At 39.3% G+C, this 21,793-nt stretch overlaps 1 protein-coding gene across 20 annotated transcripts in view; it reads left to right on the top strand.

The window, feature by feature from the left end:
• ZBTB20 (zinc finger and BTB domain containing 20) overlaps positions 1-21,793 on the top strand; it is a 477,873-nt gene that overhangs the window by 356,685 nt on the left and 99,395 nt on the right. For all 20 annotated transcript variants that reach the window (XM_056496777.1, XM_056496890.1, XM_056496857.1 and 17 more), the window contains one exon: positions 2,928-2,983. In XM_056496777.1, the coding sequence (XP_056352752.1) occupies positions 2,928-2,983 (56 nt within the window). The remainder of the gene's footprint in view (positions 1-2,927; positions 2,984-21,793) is intronic.

Here is a 21,793-nt window from a genome sequence, read left to right as displayed (position 1 = left end):
AGTCATACCACTGGTTTTCACCATCTTAACTCCCCATAAATAGAAATTCTTCAGTGTTTTGGAGCTTTATTCTCATTAAACTCCAGGGGACTAGACTCCTAAATAGCCTTATAACATGTTGACCTTGCTTGTCTCTTGGTCTGTAATTTAAATGGAATTTATTCATGTAGCAAAGAAAGAGAAAAGGAGAAAAACTTGACCACAATGAAGCAAGGACAGGTTTAAGATTAGCCCTTGGCTATTCTGTTCAATGGCCAAGATAATAATGTCTTCCAAGTAATAATGATTAATTAACACTAGGAATTCAATATTTTAAAAAATCAGTGAATTCCATTGGTTCATTCCACCAAACAGAGCTATAGTGGGTTGAAAACAAGTGACATAAATAGAGACAGGTAACCATTCTGTTTATAGCACAAAGACACGGGGAAAATGGTCAGCTTTCTTCAACTTCATTTTCTTATGTTGTTATATAATAATATATCTTGAAGAAATCTACTGTGCTAATCTAATGTAATTAGGTTAAATGTCTCTAGTGACCAACAGTGCCATATGATAAGAAGTTTCACCCCAGCATTTTAATGGTTCAGGTTCTGCTCATGGTTTCAATTAAGTCAGCATAATTGCACAGGGCAGTGAAAACAGGATTTGGCCCATTTCTCTCTCGCATACGTGTTCTGCAGTTATCTAACCTGGAATGAATCATAGCTTCCTCAGACACATCTTGTTTTTCCAGTACTTTACAGGGAAAGTTTTGTTTTCATGTATTTTCTTTTGAACAAAACTGGTAGTCAGGTGTCCAGACCAATTGCAATAATTTTTAAAAGTACAGTGTTTCAGTTCTGTTGATTTTGCCGGATTCTAGTATGCAGTTTCTAGCATATTGTGCCTGTCTATAATTACCCTACAGTTTTAATTAGGCAGGACAATCTTGTTCACTTCTTAGAGCAAATTTGTTGGTTATGTTGGTATAGGCCATTACTCAGCACCTCCATAATCTCAGGCCATAATTTGTAGAATTCTTTGGTATCCATATTGTCAAAATTGCTTGATGCTTTCCCTTAAGAGACCTTGTTTTATGTTGCTTATAACAGAGCCAAACTCTAATCTCAGCCTAAAATCTTCTATTCTGTGTTTTTTTCCCATATTGGATGCCTCCTGCTTTTTTTTTATTTTTTTTAAACTCTGGTACTCCAAGGCACATTCTTGTCTTGGGTTCTTCCCTGTCCCATCTGCCCAAAACTCTGAAAGAAATACTACCCAACTGCCAGTTCCTAGCAGTGCACTATCATCTATTACAGATGAGTCCATAGACTTCCAGGTTAAATCTTCAGGAGAAATGTAGGAGGAAAATGAGGGTTACGTGCTTAGGAAAGGAGATTTTTCTCCACCAGGAGAACTTCCCTATTACAGTTCATTAGAATAATGGATTCTGGAAAGCAAGATAGTGACCTTCTCTCTACCAGCTTGATCTTGCCCTTCCTTTAATTTTATGTCATTTCAGTTTTTCAATCTGGGCAGAATCCTCTCTTCTGTCTCATGCAAATCTTCCTTACATGTGGGAGAAATCAGCTGCTTTAAAGAGAAATTTGCTGTTAAAATGGCCTCTCTGCGTGGCCTGCCCAAAAGATGTTATAAGCATCCTGTTTCCTGCCCTGCAGTTTTTAAGATTGTCTCTGCTGTACTTCCTTCACATCCCTTGCAAACCAAGCACTGGATTTGTACACACGCTTTCTCTCACACTCTCCTCTACCAAAACCATAATTCTCACAAATAGTAGCTAGAACTCTGAACAGATTTTCTGCTTGCCTTCCTTCTCTCCTGTGACAGCTCTTCTCTTTCCCTTCACTCTCTTAACTCAGGTTTATATTTCTCTGAGTTTTTTTAATTGCTTTGAAGCATGACAGAGCTAATCTCTCCCTGTAACTAGACAGGAAGCAGAAGTTGAGAGCCATGCCTTAAGTAATGGAGCACACCACATGGTTCCCATGGTCGTTTTGCACTGTGCTCCTGGTCCCCTGATAACAATCTTCTGGAGAGCCTGTCTGGCCTGACTACCCAAATTTTTTCAGCTTGGCAAAGGGAAGGGGAGACAGGACTGATTTGTAGCTTTGAACATTTGGGGAGCATCTGCCTTTGTTTTCTGTGTCCAACAGGAGTGTGTCTTCTTGTTACAATTCAGAGCATCAGGCTTTGATTAATTTTGTTTATTGCTTCATCCCAGGTTATTATGTTTTGGAAATAAATATGGAAATAAATATGTTGGCAATTAAGCTTAGATACTCCATAGTAGACCTGTAGTCTACCAGAAGTTTTCAAACCTTTAGCCATTCCATTTCCATGCAGTAATTTTTTTCTTGAGGGTCCCGGGGTAACAAATCAATCAAATCCAAAAGATACTGTGTTGACAGAAGGAACTAAGACAACACAATTTTTCTGTGCAGCTATCAGCTGTAATGTAAGCATTCTCAGCCCTAATAATAAGCCTAACCACTCTTCTGTGAAGGTCAGGATCAAGAAGGCGAGTTCTGTTTCAGAGTCCTGTATCATCTGGCATGATTGCAAAGAAGGATGCTGTTCAAATCTGGCAGTGCTTTTGTGATAAGAGCATTTGTCCATAGGAGCCACAAGCCTATTTCACGGAGACTGTAGAACAGCCACCAGAGGATATTTAGTCTCTGCTGGTCTGGAATTATCCCAGGATTGAAAAGTTCCTCAACCATTACCAGTTTTCTCATCTACATTGTTCTGGGGTCAGGTAGACCCAAGATCTATGTTGTTTGTGAATTTAAAATATTTTTTTCCCTTTTCTGTGGGAATTGCCACCATCTGTAAGTCTCCTTGATCCCTGTTTTATACTGTTACATTGGTATAATTTAGTGTGTTTATTAACAGTTTGATTTCCTTTTTTCTTTCACTCTTTTCAGATCACTCACAATCAGTTTGTGGCCTTTCTCTGGAGGAACCTTTCCTTGTCTCTTGTGTAAGTATTTATAACATTTTATACTTTTCATTGATATAAGTTCTGCCTTTTCTTCAAGTTCCATCAAAGTCAGCCCGGGACCTCTGTTGCTTCCCGTGGCCACAAGACTCAATTTTATTCTAATGCAGTCCAAGATTTTAATGCAGTGTCACCTTATGGGACTCAGATTTTAGTTCGGTGACACTGTGTGATTTATTGATTGATTGATTGATCGATCTGGAATTTATATGTGCATTTCTGGGTGACAATATGGAAGATTACTGTTTATATGTGGGGATCTATGTGTTCTGGTGGACATTATGCTGTTGTGTTCTAGTTCAGAATGAAATATGAAGTATTCCATGCTGTGCAAGTGCAAAACAAGTACAGAAAACAGAAATTTTTGATGGCTTAAGTTTTCTTTTTTTTTTTTCCTTTTTGGGGGTAAATAAGGGATGGAGCCTTTGGGAGTGTTTGTTATCATTTGAGTTTTAATTTTGTCAGGTTCTGACACATGGTGGTTTTTGCACATTTGGAACAAAACCTCACATTTTTCTGGGATTCCTTCATACATATTGGCAGTGAAATCTAGTGCTTTTGAAACAGTGACTCTTCTTGTTGAAATATAAAGGGAAATATAGCACTACTACTTAATAATATTTAGTATAGTTAAGTAAAGACAGACCAAAGTTTTCCAAATGTCTACCAGCATTTTAAGCCACTGATTTGGGATGCCCAAGCTGAAGTTACTTAGTGAATGCCAAAAATAATTAGGGCTTTTGAATTTAGGTTTAGAACTCTATGTCCAAGTATACCTGGACTTTGTGTTGTTTCAGATCTCCACTTAGCAATTTAAATTCATGTCTCCTACCTGTTCGGAGAGAAAAGTAGATGACTGTTAAAGTGCTGCCTGGAATTTAGGAAAAACTGTGCAGTAAGAGAAATAGCTCTTTCATATTTGGGAGAGGAATTAAACCTGCAAATCTGTAATTTATATCCAAGTTGTGTTTTGATTGTTGGAATTTCTTGAAAGGAATGCAAAAGTGCAATTGGACATTATAATTTTTTCAAGGTGCTTGCTGCAACCATGAAAGAGCCTTCTTTTCCTGATACTAGATCTAAAATATGTGGCTTTAACATTTAAAGTTGACCCACTACTTTTGTAGTGCAGAAGAAATTGGCACGGTGCCTTCTTCCCCACCCTGTGGGCAAAAAGATGAGATTTGCTGCAGTGGCTGCAAAACGTGGTATGACAATGCCAGCTCTCAAGGAGACGTATTTGAGTTGACCTATCATGCCTATGGTGTCCCCATATTTCTTTCCCTTCTCCTTTGCCTTTCATTATAAGGTGTCCCAAATCTGTAATTTACAGCATGCTGCTCCAGCTTTGCTCTGATATATTTGCTACAAATAAGTAGGAGCCTATGCGTGTCCATAGCTGCCCGTGGCAATGTCAGGCCTCCAGATGAGGGGAGCAGGGGCACCCACAGAATTCAACATGGCTTTTGTCTAATGTGACATTTATCAGAAAGGCAATTGATGAAAGGCCCATTGGACCTTTCCCATCATGTATTATGTATTTATCCAGCAGGGGCAGTTTATAACAGCCTCTGACAAATCCTATTACTTTTGTTGCAGAACTTCATATTATCAATAAAAAGCATTAATGATACTCAGGGATGGGAAGTGTTAACACCTCTTGTGTTATGCTTCCCACAGCAGTGGCAAAACCATTTATGTCTGTGGCAGACACCATGTGCCTTCAACATTTGCACAATGCACCAGTTCCATTGTTCTACCTCTGCAGGGCAAGGCAGTTAGGTGGGAGCATCAAGCTGGCTTTATGATAGGTAGGCATGTGGAAGCCTGAAGCTGAAATCTTTCTTCAACAGTGCTTTGCTGTGTGACAATGCATTTGTGGTTTTCCACCTGTCTGCCTTTGTTTCTTGACATGTAGGATTAGAGTCACATGCTCTCTTGCTTCTTTAAGTCAGGCTTATTCCACGGCCACTAAGAAGTGCTTCTTGGTGCTCCTCCATTCCTTAATTAGCAAGCTGCACAGGAGACCTACTGTATTTCAGGAATGTCTTGCTCTGTACTGGCTCTCCTCTTCCTTTCTGGAAGGCAGGTCCTTTGGTCCTTGATTGTCTGGGTTCTTTTGGGTAATAGAAAAAGTGTAAATGGGACATTTTTACATTAGAAGCTGTTAATGTACCTGACAAGCATGATTCTGATCTAGATAACTGATATGTTCTGCCCTCTGTCTCACTGTCCAGCACTGGGCTCTCTTTTCATATCCCTTCCTGCAACTCACTGATGATTCAGTCATCATCCTTCTCCCAGATGTTACACACATCTGCCTGATTAGATGGCGTCAGGGTTTTGGAGGTGGAAGGATTTCATAGATCTCTCCCCCAAACTATATTTCCACTGAAGAAGAATACAGTTAATCTCTGCTCCCCTTGAATGTCCTCAGGACTTCGAGAGACACAGGAAGTCTTTCTCAAAATCATTGAAAGACTTCATGGAAGAAGTCTTCCAATTAGCCTGTAACAGTATCAACATTGCCAAGGTGCTTTACAGTAAGAGAAACAGCTACACTAGGATAGATAGCTACAGCAGGACTTCTTTAACTTCCAGAGCACTACCTGTTCAGATGGAGCCCATACTATAATGAAAAATAATCTGCAATCAGTGTTGGTAAATGCAAATCAGAAGCTCACCAAAGTTATCCAGACACCAGGAAGTTGCAGGACATGTTAACCTAATTCCATGGATATCTGTCCGTCTTGTTTAAATAAATTTCTGATGTAACCAGGTTGTATGAGCTCCAGCACCATTCCTATCAGACTTAGCACTGACTCTAATTCTTGTTATTTGACATCCTAGTTTAAAAAAGGTTAAAAAAAAAAAAAAAAGAAAAAGGGAAAAAGAAAAAAAGGAAAAAAGTGCAGAAATGTACCATTTATTCCACAGCTTCATGAAGACGATTTGGTCAAGTAATGATGACCTAAGGGAAGCTGAGAGGCATCTTACTGATCTCATCATAGTTATGAGAACCATCCATCATATGGTCAGTGATTTGTATGTCAAAAGACACCCAGCAGTATTCCAGCCTGCCAGTAGCCAGTTTCTGAGAATCCTTATTGACTTTATCAGACATGATGATGCTCAAATAGTCTTTGATATCTATGTATATGTCCCTGCTTTGGTACTTGTTCACCACCAAACTGTCATCTGTTACCACTCTGAACCATTATCATGAAATAGCAACTTATTAGCCCCCTCTGAATCCCTTTATCTGGTTCTGTGCTTAGTATTGTTTTGCAGATGAGGAACAACAGTGATTGCTACATCAGGAACAAGGAGGAGGCATCTTTTCTCAGGTTTCCTAAGAAGCTCTCCCTTACTTGAGAAGAGGATAATAACCTCCAGGTCAAGCTTATTCATGAATCAGAAATGAACATTTGCAAAATGCCAAAAAAAGTCTACATGTAATAAGCCTTATGTTTACAACAGCTTTCAAGAGTTAGCATCTTTCAAGAATTATCATAATCAATGTATTAAATAGACATGCACATTATCCAGAAGCATTGGTTGGTCTGCTTCTGAAAATAAGGAGGTTTAGGAAGGGAATGGTCACCTAAACAGAAATCTGAGACAGGAAATGAATATTTTTTTCCCCAGCAATTATTTGTCTCCTGAAGGAAGGGAATGTTCCAAAAAAGAAAACAACATGGGCAGAGGCAAATGAGAGAAATGGTGAAGCAGCCTCAAAATGGCAGCAGAACTGAAATTCTACTCTGATATATTTATAGAAATGAAACCATGTAACTGAGAGTACACCTTGGGATGAATGTTCTTGAGCAGTGCCACAATTTTAAGCTTTATTCTTTATCTGAAGATGTAGCCGTCAAGTAAACTTAAGAAATAGATGTGCATGGGAAAAAAAACCCTCATTATTTGAAATCTGTCAAAGTTCACAGGTTTGTTTTAAAACATTTGTCATAAAAATAGACCAAATATCCAGAAAACTAAAGACATAGCCAGATTTACAAAAAGGGGCAAAATTTAGTCCCAGTTTTTCATTCAAGCATTAAAAGTGTTGACATTCAAATTGTTTAGCAAGTAATAAAGACTGCACATTGCTGTGAGGTTGATGTGTGGATTACAATAGAGGCATGTGTGCAACCTGCCTTTTAATTGCAATACCTACAATACCTACACTGGTGCTGGATGAGATTGAACTCAAGATTGGCCAGCATGACAGCTGAAAATGTCACACCTTTCTGTCATTATGCATGCTAGCAATCTCCTTGTTCTGAGTTATTTTCATTTACTTACTGTAATATAATGTATTGAGTATTACCTTTTTTAAAAAATATTACAGAGTACAACAGAAAGAAAAAAGGACTTTAACTAGACAGTTGTAGGAACATAATATTTTAGGTTTAACTATAAAAAAAGAAGGAGACAGAGAGAAAATGGAGTTGTTCAATGCACTTTTACCCCATACTGGCATAATTTAATATACTTGGATGGAAAAGGCCACCTTTCCAAAGCAGTAGCAGCATTTCCTACAGCAGTTTGAATGCCAACCATCAAAATATTAAGACAGACCAGTTTGTTAGGTTGAAATCACTGTGCAAATTGGTAACAACTACAGAGTGTGGCAGAGTTTTTCAGAATATTCCCTTTGTAGTTATAGTAAATTATCTTTCCAACTTTGTCAAGCACATTGCTATTCTATATTGTATCACCAAATGTCTTTTTCTTTTCCAAGCTTGATTGTAAGTCCTTCTCCTAGTGCAGAAATCCTGTTTGATGAACCCTGCTTAATATCATGTGGTGTATCTGCTTCCATCAAATGTATACACCATATACAGTACCAAGAGCACATTGTGCTGGAGGAGTGGTTGTTATAAAACACAATATCCAGAAATAGGATGTTTCCCAAAAGTCACCTTCTGATCAAGACATCATAGGTTTGTCTATTGAAGCTGGCACCAAGATATGAATACTCAAGGAGGTCCAAATACCTGCCCACATGTCCATGTTCATGCTGAATGTCCTGTTTGTGAGAGACCACAATGGAAAATGAGCTTGTAAGAGGATTTCCTCCATCTCCTTTTCCTCTCTGACACTCCCACTTAAAACAGAAGCAAATCATCTGCCAGGTAGCTCGTTTGTGTGCCATTACACAGGTGCACGTGTCAAAACACATGTGAGCAGTCTTCAGACCCTGCTTCATGAAGGCTGTTTTGTCTCTTCCCATTGAGGAATGGGAACTCTTAGACATAAAACATCTCAGTGTATTGAGAAATAATGATTATTTCCTCTGAAGTTCTTGTTCACTGCTGAAGCTTTCCATCATTTTGGATAATACCATGCTGCGTATGGTTCACAAATTCAGCCCCCCAGCTAATATTTTCATTTCATGTGTTTGCATGCCCAAAATATTAGATTTTTTGCACACCACCAAAAGCAAATGCTTTTGGATCTGAACAGATTTTGCTCTCTCCCATTCTATCATACTGAGTTTTAAGTTTAATAGAATAGCTGTATCAGTTTTCTGAATGATTTTTTCTAATGTTTTAGCTTCTTAAGCATACTCTAAACGGCTTGAATTTTCAAGGACAAAATTGAAATCCCAACTTCAAATAGCATGCAATTTAGAAGTATTCGTGCTTCACCCAATCACCAAAGTAAGGATCAGTTGCAACATTTGGATCTGGGTGTGTATTTAAATTTCATATTTGTCCATGTTCACTTATCCTGGATGTCTGTAAAGAGATTAATTGCTTTTCAATTTTTGCAGTAAATCCACTTCTGCATAAAAGACAAAAAAATAATGTGTAACATTCTGGATGCTCTGCAATATACACTGAAGGTTGTGAAGGAGAACTACAATGTGTGATCAGCATATAACCAGCTCTTAAGAATGAAGGTTTTCAGACACTGTTTTTCAATTTTTTCATTTAAAAAATCTTCTACGTTTTGAGGTTTAGGGAAAATTTCTTGCGTGAATGTCTGTGCATGCATAACATGGTCCAGTCATGACATTAAATACTTAAATTCTGCCACAGAAGGCTAAAACAAAAATGCAGCTTCTCTTCCAGTGAACTTTAATGGAAAGGTAGCAACTTTAGTCATTCAAATACCTGCAGACTGAGACATGCCTCAGGGAAGATTGTCAAAAATCCTGTTTTTCCTTAACTTGTTGAAAATAGTTTGGCAGATGTTTTATTGCAGAGCCTGCAATTTAATCTCATGTTGATACTGTGATTTCTGTGGCAATGTCTTCATCTTCCCTTCTGGCTTGTGCCAGTGCAACCTTGCCACTCTGCTAGTGGGCAGCCCAGTTTTTCCTATTGCAGGAATTTACAAAGTGTCATAGCCTGACTGGATCTAGAAAAGCACATAGTGTGTTTAGAGGGAAGCAATGCTTTTGTAAGTGCTTCTGATCACCAAGTATTTCTCCTCCATGTCTTACTTCAGCAGCATTTTTTTGGGAGGCAAGGTTCAGCATTCAAAGGCATTTTGCAAGATTTTGTAGATGAATGAGCATCCTGTTCTAGGAATAAAAATATTTTAAAAGCACAAAACTGGGCTAGATATTTAATTAAACTGTACAAGTAAACTGCTGAGGGAGTTGTAGCATCTCCAAACATCCCAAAGAACTGAGACAGAGAAGTAATACTTGAACATTACAGGTGAATGAGAACTAAATATTGTTAATGAGCAATTTATTGGTGTTGATGGATCTTTTTATAGCTGTTAAGCACACCCCCACTTTTTCCTCATGTATGCCCCCTTCCTTTGAGGGGCTTTGTAAAGAAATGTTACCTGCTCCACTTAAATCTTATTAGATAGAAAAATCTATTTTATTTAACTAAACAGTTGTGGAAATGTAGCCTTCACCTTGCCCAATAATTCTTTCTTTCACCAATGCTCAATCTCCCTTTCAGGTAAGCAGTTGCTCACCTTACAGTCCTTTTGCAAATCTTTATCTAAACTCATAATTTCCCTTGTGATACTGTATCAAATGCTCTACTGATAAATTAAATTTACTGTGTTTCCTTTGTCTGGATAATCAGTTACCTTATCAAAGAAAGTTATCAGGTTAGTCGACTACAAACCACCTTTGGCAAACTCATGTTTTGTTTCATCCCATTTTCCATTTACCTACCTGTCTTTTCCATTTTTTTTCCTTCAACATTTACTTCACTCATGCTATTGAAGTTCCTGATGTTACATCAACATCAAACAGATGTGAGATCAGAATCAGTTTCAATATGCTGTAGTACAGCATTGCAAAAGCCTGTTCATTCTCATGATTGCAAAAAGCTAAGTTCTCATCTGGCAGACAAGTACAACATCATTTTTTATTTTTCATTGTCATTATAGCAAAGGGCAGGTGGGTTGATTTTGAACCTTGGCTGGTGAATGCTTGCAATGATGTGCAAAAGGGTTTCTAGAGATAGAATCAGAGACATCTACCTGCACATTAGAGTGCTTGGGCACTTGCATTAGAAAAACCTTAATGTATGTATCAGTAATAAAAATCTTAATTAAGAACACTGCATCATTGTCCATGAACAATCTTTCTTTCTCTGTGTGTGAAGCTCTTTGTGTATTTCAGCATCTACCTGGTCCAGACAGACAGAGCCCTCTAAGAGTGTGTCTGGCAGATCTCTTGATTTTTAACAACTAGCAAATGGCAAACTCTTCTTCTTTTGTCTCAACACTGAAACTCAGAATAATAGAGCATGCAGTGTAACTTGGAGTTTGTTTGGACTTTTTCTATGGCTTTTTCTACTTCATTGTTATACTGGTGGGTTTCAAAATCCAGTAGCATTGATTAGAACTGAATTATGTAACTTAGAGCTCCCAAAATGTGCACAGACACCTATTTGCCCAATAGTGTATATTTTCCTTTAGGAACAATACACTTTCCTGGACCATGTTCTGTATGCACAGAAAAAGTACACTAATGGATGCAGCAACTGTGATGTTATTCTCCCTAAACTCAGGAAATTTAGAGTGAAGGTTCCCAGATGCACCTTGCCTCTGCCCCTTGCTTACAATAGGGTCTCTTTACTGATCCCTTGGCTTTCCAAGGCAGAGAGAACAGAGAGGACAGGGCAACAAAGAGGAATTGCTTGAGGTTTCTTCCCTGTAATTGTATCCCAGTGGCATTTGTTTGTTGAGCACCACTTTTATGTTTGATGTGGTTTGAAACTCCTTTAGGAAACCTCTCCGAGTAGTGGACATAAAACTGATTTAAAGGTGTACTGATAGAAGCACAAACAGTGTAAGGAAGAGTGTAGGCACGCACACACACATTTGCCTGAGTTGTATCTTTCGCCTCCAGATGAGTCAGGCTGTCTTCTCAGATTCACTGACATTAGTGATTTCTGTGGACTCACACCTGCATGCTAGGAGGATACATCCCAGGAAAGGCAGGAGCAGGAGGTACTCCTTTTTACTTTGAAAAAGAAACAACTATGGAGTCTCATTATGTCTATACAATTCATCACAGTTGAGACCCATATAAAAACCTACACATGCAGTGACTTCATTTTTTCTTCTTTAGAAAGAATTCCTCCAATCTGACAGAAGAGTTCATGCTGAGGCCAGTAGTTCATGCAAGGCACAAAAGCTGCATTTGCCTTTATATTGTCATATAAAAAAACAGTTCAGAGAGTGAAACCCATGTAATCCAATAATCCCTCAGACTACAGCTGCTGTTTCAGCCATCATTAATATTCTCAAAACCAACACTTGCTTCCCTAAGGCATCAGAATCTGAAATATTCCAGATTAAATGAAGTGGAATGGAAAGATGATTAATGGACTGGAACATCCCTCTTATGTGGAAAGGTTGAGGTAACTGGGCCTGTCCATCCTTGGGAAGAGATGGCTGAGAGGGAACCATATAAAGGTATATAAGAACAGCAGTGTGTCCTCGTGGCCAAGAAAGCAAATAGGATCCTGGGGTGCACCAGGAGGAGCATTGCCAGCAGGTCGAGGGAGGTGATCATGCCCCTCTGCTCAGCCCTGGTGAGGCACATCTGCAGTGCTGTGCCCAGTTCTGGGCTCCTCAGTACAGGAGGGATATGGAGCTCCTGGAGCTGGTGCAGCAGAGAATGATAAGATGACTAAGGGACTGGAGCATCCCTCTTACAAAAGGCTGAGGGAGCTGGGCCTGTTCAGCCTCCAGAAGAGATGAGTGAGAGGGGATCTCACCCATGTCTGTCAGTCTCTGAAGGGAGAGTCAGGGGGATGGAGCCAGGCTCTGCTCAGTGGTGCCAAGCAGAGGGACAAGAGACAATGGGCAGAAACTGATGCACAGAAGTTCCACCTGAACATGAGGAAGAACTTCTTTACTGTGGAAGTGACCAAGCACTGGAACAGGTTGCTCAGAGAGGTTGTGGAGTCTCACTTACTGGAGATATTCCAAACTCATCTAGAAACAATCCTGTGCCATGTGGACTGGGACGACCCTGCTTGATCAGGGAGGTTGGACCAGAGGATCCATTGTGTTTTCTTGCAATCCACCCAGTCTGTGACCGTGTGAAATGGCTGATTCCTCACTACTTGGTCTCAGGTCAGTACATTTCTATCTAGGCAGAGTGTAAGTGAGGAATCACCTCCAGTCTGATTTTATGCCATTCTACACCAAATTGCAAATATGCAGTAATTAAAACTGTCCCCTAGTCTTCTTTTTACAGATGGCAAGAATAGTATCTTTATTTATCCTTTTTCTTCTTTTTTTTTTTCCACTGGTCATTTACACAATTGGCTGCCTACAGTTAGAAGAGTGTAGCTCAGTGTCTGGAAGAATATTTAAGAAAATAAAGATATTTTAACATGGTAAAAACCTTGTTATTCCAAAACCAAATGGTTTCAAACATGCCGGTGCTGCTATTTCTCTTTCAGGACTATGTACGTGTCAAGTTTGATGTTTTAAAACAAAGCTGTGTTATAATTATACAAGCATGTTTGAGAAAAAAAGGCTTATGGAAAACTTAACAGCTGGAAACTGTTTTTTACATACTTGGATGACTCAAAAGCAGCTGAACGGGTTTTTGCAAAACTTTACCAAAAATGACATTTCTGGATTGAGACAAGGCATGAGAAATAGCAGCTAGAAAGGTAAGAGTTTCACAAAGGTATGAGCAAATATAGACAGAGATTATTTAATTCATCAATTTCCACTGTACAGTCATTAATGTAATGCTATAAAATAAAATTATTCATATTTATATAGTTTTTCAGGGATTTCAAAGATCTGTACTAGACTTTAAGGAATTAAGCTTTGTAGCTGAGAACTAATCAAATGTTAATATTCATATTCCATTGGAATACGTCATATTCAAGCAGGAAAACAAAGACAAAGAGAAGGGTAGAGGGTTTGCCAGAGTCTGCATGGAAAGAGAAAACCACATTTAGCACCCATGCCTTCGGATGGCTCGGCTTGGCACTGAGGGAGCACACTTGGCATCAGGGAGCTGCTGCCTTCTCTCTGCCTCTGACTCCTGCTTCAGGCACACCCAGCTTGCAGGTGAAGAGCCTCTCTCACACACATGGGCTGAGCTCAGGTACCCAACTCCCTTCTTTCTGGCTCCACACTTCATTCCCAAAGGCAAAGTCTGCCAAATTCTGTCTGCTGGGATTGTGAAGCTTGACTGTGTTCAAGTATCACCCCCATTTCCAATGTGCATACGCTTCTCCTTTTCCCCCTGTTCTCGAGGACTGTCAAGGTGAGAGAGCTGTCACCAGAAACCTCTTCTGGGGTCTTTTTCAGTGCATGGTTCAGTCCATAACTCTAACAATCACTTCACTGTTTGAAACCTCAGTCACTGAATAAATATGATTTTACTGCTGCTTAGTTTGGATGTTGAACTGTATTGGAGGAAACTGCTGTACTTTCGTACTGAATTTTTTCAGGGTGGTGTGTGAAAAATAACACAAATAGGAGTGGTTTTGGATGGTCACACTGAGCAGTCAGCAAGAAGAAGAGTAGAGTATGGTGAAGGGAAATCTGTTTGTAGTAAAAGCAATATAAGCTTGTGGTTTGCTAACAGGACCAAGAACGTGAATTTTTCACTTTAACCCCAGCTGTAAAACTCCCTCCTGATGGTGGGGAAATTACTTGATGTCCTGTTGTTGCACCTCAGTTTCATCTTCATGATGTCAACCATGACCCAGCTCTCCAGAATACCATTCCTCTTGAAGCTCAGATATTGGCAGAGGTTTTGTAGAGATGCTTTTCTAACCTAACAAGCCCACTCCTTGTCAGAGTGAAGAGTGTCATTGTCTTACTTTCCCAATTAAACAGGCTTTTATGGCTTTCACTTTTTTAACTTGGCAGAATCACCAATTCTGGGAGCAAAGATTCAGTGCTGCCTTGTGCATTATGCAGATTTCCAGTAACAACCTCAGATTAAGAATTTGGTATTGATATTTTCAGTGGGACATAATTTCATTTTCTCAACACAGTTGATCTGAGCTCCTTGAGAAATGGTAATCATGAGATATTGCAATCTTTTCAGGCATATTTTCAGTAGCCCTAGATTAGTTAGATTTAATCTCTGCACCTAAACTATGAATTTACATGAGGAAAAACTTGAATTTAGGCAGGTAGGAGCACCTAACTCCACAGATTCCCTCAGCAAAAGCAGGTGTCATCAGTCTTTTCTCAGCTTTTCAAAAGTTTTGGCTGTGTGCCCTATATATTGACCATTTTGCTCACAAAGGGCCTCAGGATTTTTTTTCCCTTTATCATTTCCACTTTGAGCTGTCTAGTGTTGCAGTGGTTCTCACAAGAAGCTGTCCTTGTGTTCCTGCCAAAACCAGAATCACAGCCTAAGCCAGCCTTTAACTGGGCATTAGAAGGAAATGACACTCTTCTCATTTTGCCAGCAGTATCACTTCCTCAGCTTCAAAAATAATTATCTGTTCCAAAACTTTTCCATTATTGTGTTTAAATGTTTTGCGAGTCTTGTAACTAAAAAATTTCAAATGCACTATTTTGCATATCTCTCCTTCAGGATATGTGAATATCCTAAGCATCAGGAAGTGCCAGGTTCATGGATCTTTTTGTCAGAACTCACCAGTTCTTGCTTTCTGAGCAATCTTTTAAATTGTATGAATTTTAAATATTTGTCGGCTAGAGGATAATATGTTGAGAAGAGAAAAGAGAAGTGCTACCAAAAGGCAGAAGCCAGCGAGTTAGGTAGTCTGTTGAAGATAAATCCTTTCCTAGAGAAAAAGTTACATCCTGTAATGCCCAGGTCAGTTGGGTATAACAGTGTTGCAGGGTGACAAATTCTCTGATTTTCTGCTGACTATTATGAAAAGAACTTAAAAAAAAAAGCTGAACAAACAAACAAACAAAAATCAAACAGAAGATTTATTACATTTCAACTATGATTGAAGTAGGAGAAACAAATCAGCGTTAGAAAGTATTTCCCATTATAGTCCATACAGGAACCAGCATAATTTAAATAGCATGGGTGCATATGGGATGCATTTAGGAAGCAGCATCCTCTTTGTTCCCACTCTATCAGGTTTTTGTTCTTCAGCTCAGCTGCCTTTGCAGGACTGCATCTTAAGGTGTTGCCAGTTTTGGATGAAAGTTTTCAGACTATCATTGAAAAAAGAGAAAACACAAAAGTTGATTTTTCTTGCCGAATTGAAATGGCGAAGTTGTTTTGGCTGTTCTGGTGTGAGAGGCAAAGCAGAAAGTACAGCCCCTCCACTTAAAATGAAATTACTATTTTATGGCCCACTTTGTGAGCCAAGGAGGCAGGCAGGAGGGGTTGTGAGAGAAAGAGGCTGTGACGAGAAGCAATGCAATCTCTTGCACATCGTAAGCAACAGTATGACCCTTTGAGATACATGCACAAAGTTTTGTTGAGCTGGCACAGCAAGGCTGTGCTACCTGTGTTTGTGCAGTCCACCTGCATGTATGTGGTGTTTGTGAATTTATGAACCTTCCCCTCAGTCCATTTACAGTTTGCCCAGGGATTTAGCACAGTTTTGCAATCTCACAGAAGTCTGGCTCGTCAGATGTAACATTAAATGAAATTGGTTTGTATTGCAACAGGATTGGGGGTACGATCAAAGGCTTGGTGTAAAATAAAAGAAGGTTTTTGGTTTCTGTGTGCTGAAATGTTTCTATTTCCTTTAATTTTTTATTAGTGTATATTAAGCCATGGAATTCTCCAATAGTAAGCAAAAAACTCTACCAAAGTGGTTATTAAAGGAAGCCTCTTCAGTTACTGTGACAAGGGTGTGTTACTGCTATAAAGGGTCTCAGAAACTGTGTTCTTTTAAGGCTGATCAAAATTTAATTTTAAAACCAGTGGTGTGCACCTAGACAACACAATGCATCTGATAATTCTGGTTCAGTCTGAAGAGGCTGGGATCAGCTAGAAATTTGGCAGATTGTCTCTCAGGTCAGGAAGTAGTTCTGGTTTACAAATTTAAAAGCCAAATTCTGTTTTAGTATTTCTTAAATGTCAAAACAACTCTCTGACCTTGAAAATTACTTTCTCTGTATTCTTTTTGGGCTTTTAAGTAAGAACCAGGGGTTTTTTTCTTAGTATTATTTTCTTAATATGATAGCCTGTTAGTCATCAAAGCTGAGAATTTAGAGAAGGGAGGGTGACAATAACTTTTCTTCCAACTTTTCAGACCTCATAACAACAAGAAGGGGAAGAACAAGTTTCTCTGCTCTCTTTTAGCTTCCAATGCCTTGATTTCAGTTTGTCCCTACCTAGGCACTGCAGGAAGATAAGGGCCATATTTAGTGCAGCTGGCCAATTGCACACTTTTGTAACCTAAACTGATCATTCCTGGCTCTTGATAGTATGATTGGTTAACTTAAATATGGCATTTGAGCAGCCCATTTAGTTTACATATCTCCAGTATTCTCCTTTTCTGGAAAGTAATTTTGCCACCTCTGAAATTCTGATGAAAACTGGAAATATGCCCTTCCTTCATCTCTTCTCGATCCACCTCTTCTTCTCACTCTTGCATTCCCTTTTGGAGAGGAGGTATCTGTGTGGTGCCCGTTTCTAGCAGAGCAGAAGCAGCCTGCCCTTCTCACTGTGAATGAGAAATGGCATGGGAGGGAGCAGCCTGAAGCCCTTCTCTGTTCCCTGAAAGTGAAGCATAACTCATACTCATGGCTCCCACATGCTGCTGCTCTTTGCAATACTGACTTCAGATCTTTTTGGTTCTGATAAGATGAACCCCAAAACTTCTTATGATGTGAGTTCTGGGTCTCTTCTGCCTCAATTATCCATAGTATCTAATGTTAAGGCATTCACCAAGATTTTCTCCCCAAGGATTTGCAATTACTAAGTGATTGCTAATGACTTAGCTTACCCTGGATTTCTGTGAAGTAGGGAGGTCATATTTTCAGCTCTTAGCTTTAGAGGAAACTGAGGCATGAAATGAATCTGGATTTAACAGAATACCTAGGCACATAGTTCTTTGAATTTAAGGGTCATTTCAAGAGGTTTTCTGAGAAGTCGTTTGAAATATCTGCCTCAAGTTGTTTGTGGAAAGGCATCTTATAAATAACTGCTTGGTGTTTATAGTAATCAATTAATTAGGTACCACTATTATGTAGAAATGGAGAAACTGAGGCATAGCATTTGTTTAAGGTCAAGCAACCTGAGAGCTTATGTTCATGGAGTTAAGCAGCTTTCTTTTCTTAGCCTTTGTGGTTACATTCCTTCCTTTCTCCATGTAGCTGACCATTTAAAAGATTGAACAAGGCTTTTTTGGAGAAGAGATTAAATTCGGTGGTGTTGACTGTAGTGTTCCAAGGTGATGGTTATTCAGCCAGTTTATGATGTAGTAGTATAAATTATTAAGCATATTGAAATGTTAAAAAGTAATATCTGCTCAATAATATGCCAGCTTAATGTAGAACAAACACCTACTACTGATCTGTAGTTAAATTATTTAATCTAGAACTAATCTACTGTTCAAACCAGTTTTGAAAATGGAGTAGTTCTATTGCTGAAAATAATTAATTGTTCAAACCCATAGGGCTAAATCCAGCAGTGACCTAAATGATGGGAGAGAATTACACATTGGGCATCAGTGTGTGAGAAAGTGAGTAACAAAATAATATATGTTGCCCTGGTTCTCTCTTATCCTGGCCAGTATCACACACTTTTGTTGGTAGGGTTTTTTGCTGGGACTGGCTTTGTCCCCTAATTCCTCCCTTCAGCATTTGAATTCCAGCACTTTTATGATTGTTTCAGAGGGAAAGTTGGTAGAGGTTTATATTTTCTTTGCCCTGCATCCATTTACACCCATTCTGTGACCTGGCACAGGGCGTGGGCCCTGGCTGGTTGTGTGGAAGAGTTTGTCTCGGCAGGGCTGACCCCACATCCTGCAAGGAGCTGCCTGCCAGAGCACTCCTGGTGACCTCACTGGAACTGCTACTGATTCATCCTGATGTGAAGATGAGCCCTTAGTGATGAAGTGTTTCCAGCATCCCATTTCAGGAAAAATAGCAAGCCCCTTTGATGAGGAAGAAAAAAATGTGGTTTTTTCTCTCTATCTCCAAACATCTCCACAGAACAAAATGGGGGAAAGGAGAATAGCAAATATTCAATGGGAAATTTTGTCTTCATGTTTTTCTTCTTCAAGAAAAAATTCCACACACAAATCAAAACAAGATGGAGCCCTGGAGCCCCACCTGCTGACTTGAGGGAGCAGAAAGAGGGAAGGGAAGATGCCTGGTCGTGTGCCAAGCATTCAGCACTGGGCTTGTAGCACTGTGATGTGGCACTTGAAGCTCTAGGGGCCTGGAGCCAGCGATACAAATGCAACAAGAACTCTCATGAAAATGAGCCTCTTAACAGCGTGTGGAGCTGGTCTGTGATGGCCTCAGGAAATCCCCCTGGCTAGACAGGGCCTTTTTATCCACTACATTGCTCTGACTCAAAGAGAAATCTCACGTAGCTTCCTCGACCAGAAACTGAGCATGCATATAGTGTGCAGCATGGGGCTTTAGAATTTCCTTATTTCAGGTAGTCATTCCCTTCCTTCTGCTCTGAAGAAGTCTGCCCTACCTTTCTTTGTTGTCTCATCACACACAGGGTCCAGTGCTGCCAACACAGGTGCAGTGCTCAGCCATCAGGCTTTGTCCTTCCTTTGTGGTCAGACCCTCAGCTGATGGGCACTGGCCTAGAGCCCCTGGCTGCAGTTGAGATTTTCTCTTCTTGGACATTTGGCCCTTTAAAGGCCTGAGAACTATTTTTAATAGCACCACAACTAGCAACACTTGTTTTCAGGCTCAGGACCATCTACAAGCAAATGCTTGCGTATTAATTACAACAGAGAGCAAATCTACTTGACATTTGATTTTGTTTTTCTTGTTTCCTTGCAAGCTTGAAAATGAGCTGCTTTTGCCAAAGGAACAAAAAAAAAAAAATCAAAATGCATTTCACGCCTTTTTTTTTTTTTTTAACTTGAAATAGGCCCCTTGAAAAAACTGACATGTTAAACACCAGCAAGAAAATGATTATTTGGACATATGGCTCCTCTTCCTGAACTATGCAGAGAGGTTAGATAACACTCTTTCACATCTTAAAAGACTAGACTGCTGCTACATTACTAACATATTCTTATGTAATAATCTGGCACTGATGATACTTTATCCAGTCCCAGTAATGTAAGACTTATTTATGGGTTGGTCAGTTATGAGGGATTTTTTCTTTTTTTTTTTTTTTTTTTTTTTTTTTTAGATTATCTTCTAATTTGTTGGGTTTTCATTACAATGTCCAGAAGTAGAATATAGCATGGCATAGCATAGCATAGCATAGCATGGAATAAAATAGAGTAGAATCACGCACAGAAACATATTGTGGCTCTGTCTTTCAGGAGGATTTTGCATTGTACAGATTTTCTCTTAAACACTGCATGATTAATATAAAAGTAAAACTAAATTTTAAAGTCTCTTAAGACAAACTCATCTGAACCCATCCCTTTATTTTTCAGATAAGGCTGTTTCATAAAGTGAAAAATCTGTAAGAACTAAAGTAAAGTTGTCAAACCATGCAAGTGAAATATCACAGAAAGATTGTCATTGCCCTTGACCCAACAGATGTTGGCAGTGATGTAAGGTCTGGAGGTACTTGAAGAATGCAGAGTCATATAGGTGAGCTTGCCATAAAACAGCAATGTTCCACAGTGAAAATATTCACAATTTTGAAGTATGAGAATGAAACTTTATGAAACTTTTTCCTAAAGAAACTAGCTTTTAAAAGACTAGGACCAGGACTCCTCCATTGGGTGAGGGAACATGGGAGCCTCTTCATTTTGAACTAGAGTTTCTTTCTTCAACCCAAGAAACTTCCCTGATAATATTTTCCTTGAAAATTATGTTTACCACAATTTGTTTCATGTTCAGTGACAGAGTTCTACCATGGAAAATTGTGGATTCACAGGGTCCTGGAATAATAAAAATCAGAAAGAAATTCCTTAAGTCATGTGGGTCCATCCCTGCTCAAAATAGAGCCGGTGAGGATGAGGTTACTTTTAAAATCAGCTTGTTAATCTATGTATGTATGTATGTCTTTCTCTATACCCATTTTAGAAGTACTTATATCCTACTGTCCATTTTTTCTATAACTCTTTCTGAAACTTGAGATTTTTAGAATTATTTTAGATTCTCTATCTGATGAGCAGAAACTCTTGATCAGAAACTGTCATGCACAGGAGTCGATGTGCAGGTGTGCAGCCACTGTACCCAACTTTTGCTGAACCTGGCTCCTTCCTTTCATTGCAAGACCACTTTGTTTAGTGACAATGAGTTGTAGGGGCTTAAATATCTCACCTAAGTAATAAACTAATGGTGTTACGAAAGACTAGCACTGACTATTCTTAGACTGAACCCTGTTCCTGCAAAGGAGGGGGACCCCAGTTCTGCTACCCTGCATTAATTGCTGCTGTTTGTTGCACATGGGATGTTCTACCAGATGGAGCAGTGGTCTAATCTGATGTGGCAGCTCCTATGTTTTTATCTTGTAAGTGCTTTTCTTACATGAATTAATTCTGAAAACACTCTTGTGGACGTTAGTCATTGTTACGATTCCCATTTTAGAGACCCTGTGTCTAATTCTTAATTATACTAATTCTTCCTTATGCTGGTGAGGTTCGGAATCTGTGAAAGGGTCTCCCAACAGAGGGAGATGGATTGCAGAAATGTCAATGGCAAAATGAGAGTTCATTGCCCTCTAGCAATTCTCTGTTTCTCTGAGGTTGGAGAGAAATATTGGAAGACAAGTATAAAAGTGGTTCTGTTGATTTGTACTGAGGGTTACAGAGGAGTTGCATAGCTTGAGTTGTATTAGCCAAAATTAAATTACTGAGATTGTTGACACTTCTTTCAGTGTGGCCAGAGTCTCATCAAAAGAAGGGAAAAGCCACCTCTGCTGGCCCTTCTTTTCCTTTAACCAGAATACATTATCAGAGAACTGACATACTACCTCCCGCAAAAAAACCTCAAAAACAAAACAATAACCCCAGAAGGAGAGGCAGTGAGCTTGAGGGAGGGAGAAAGAGACTGAAGTTTTCCCAGGAATGAACACGAAGTCATTTAAAAAGTAGTCATTGTGTGCTGTAACCAGAAGGACCTTCTGTCTTTCTGTATGATAAAACTACCAGTGAGATGTATTGCAAGATAATTAGGAGCAAACAGGCAGGAAAAATGAGTGATGTGCTACTCTTAATTTCCTGAGCCGGTTGTGTCACTGAGCAAGTTGCAGCTCTGTCTGTGGAGAGAGTGGAGTTGGAA

The sequence above is a fragment of the Oenanthe melanoleuca genome, chromosome 1 (assembly GCF_029582105.1).
Source record: "Oenanthe melanoleuca isolate GR-GAL-2019-014 chromosome 1, OMel1.0, whole genome shotgun sequence".
Lineage (NCBI taxonomy): Eukaryota > Metazoa > Chordata > Aves > Passeriformes > Muscicapidae > Oenanthe > Oenanthe melanoleuca.
This window is presented reverse-complemented; position numbering and strand designations above follow the sequence as displayed.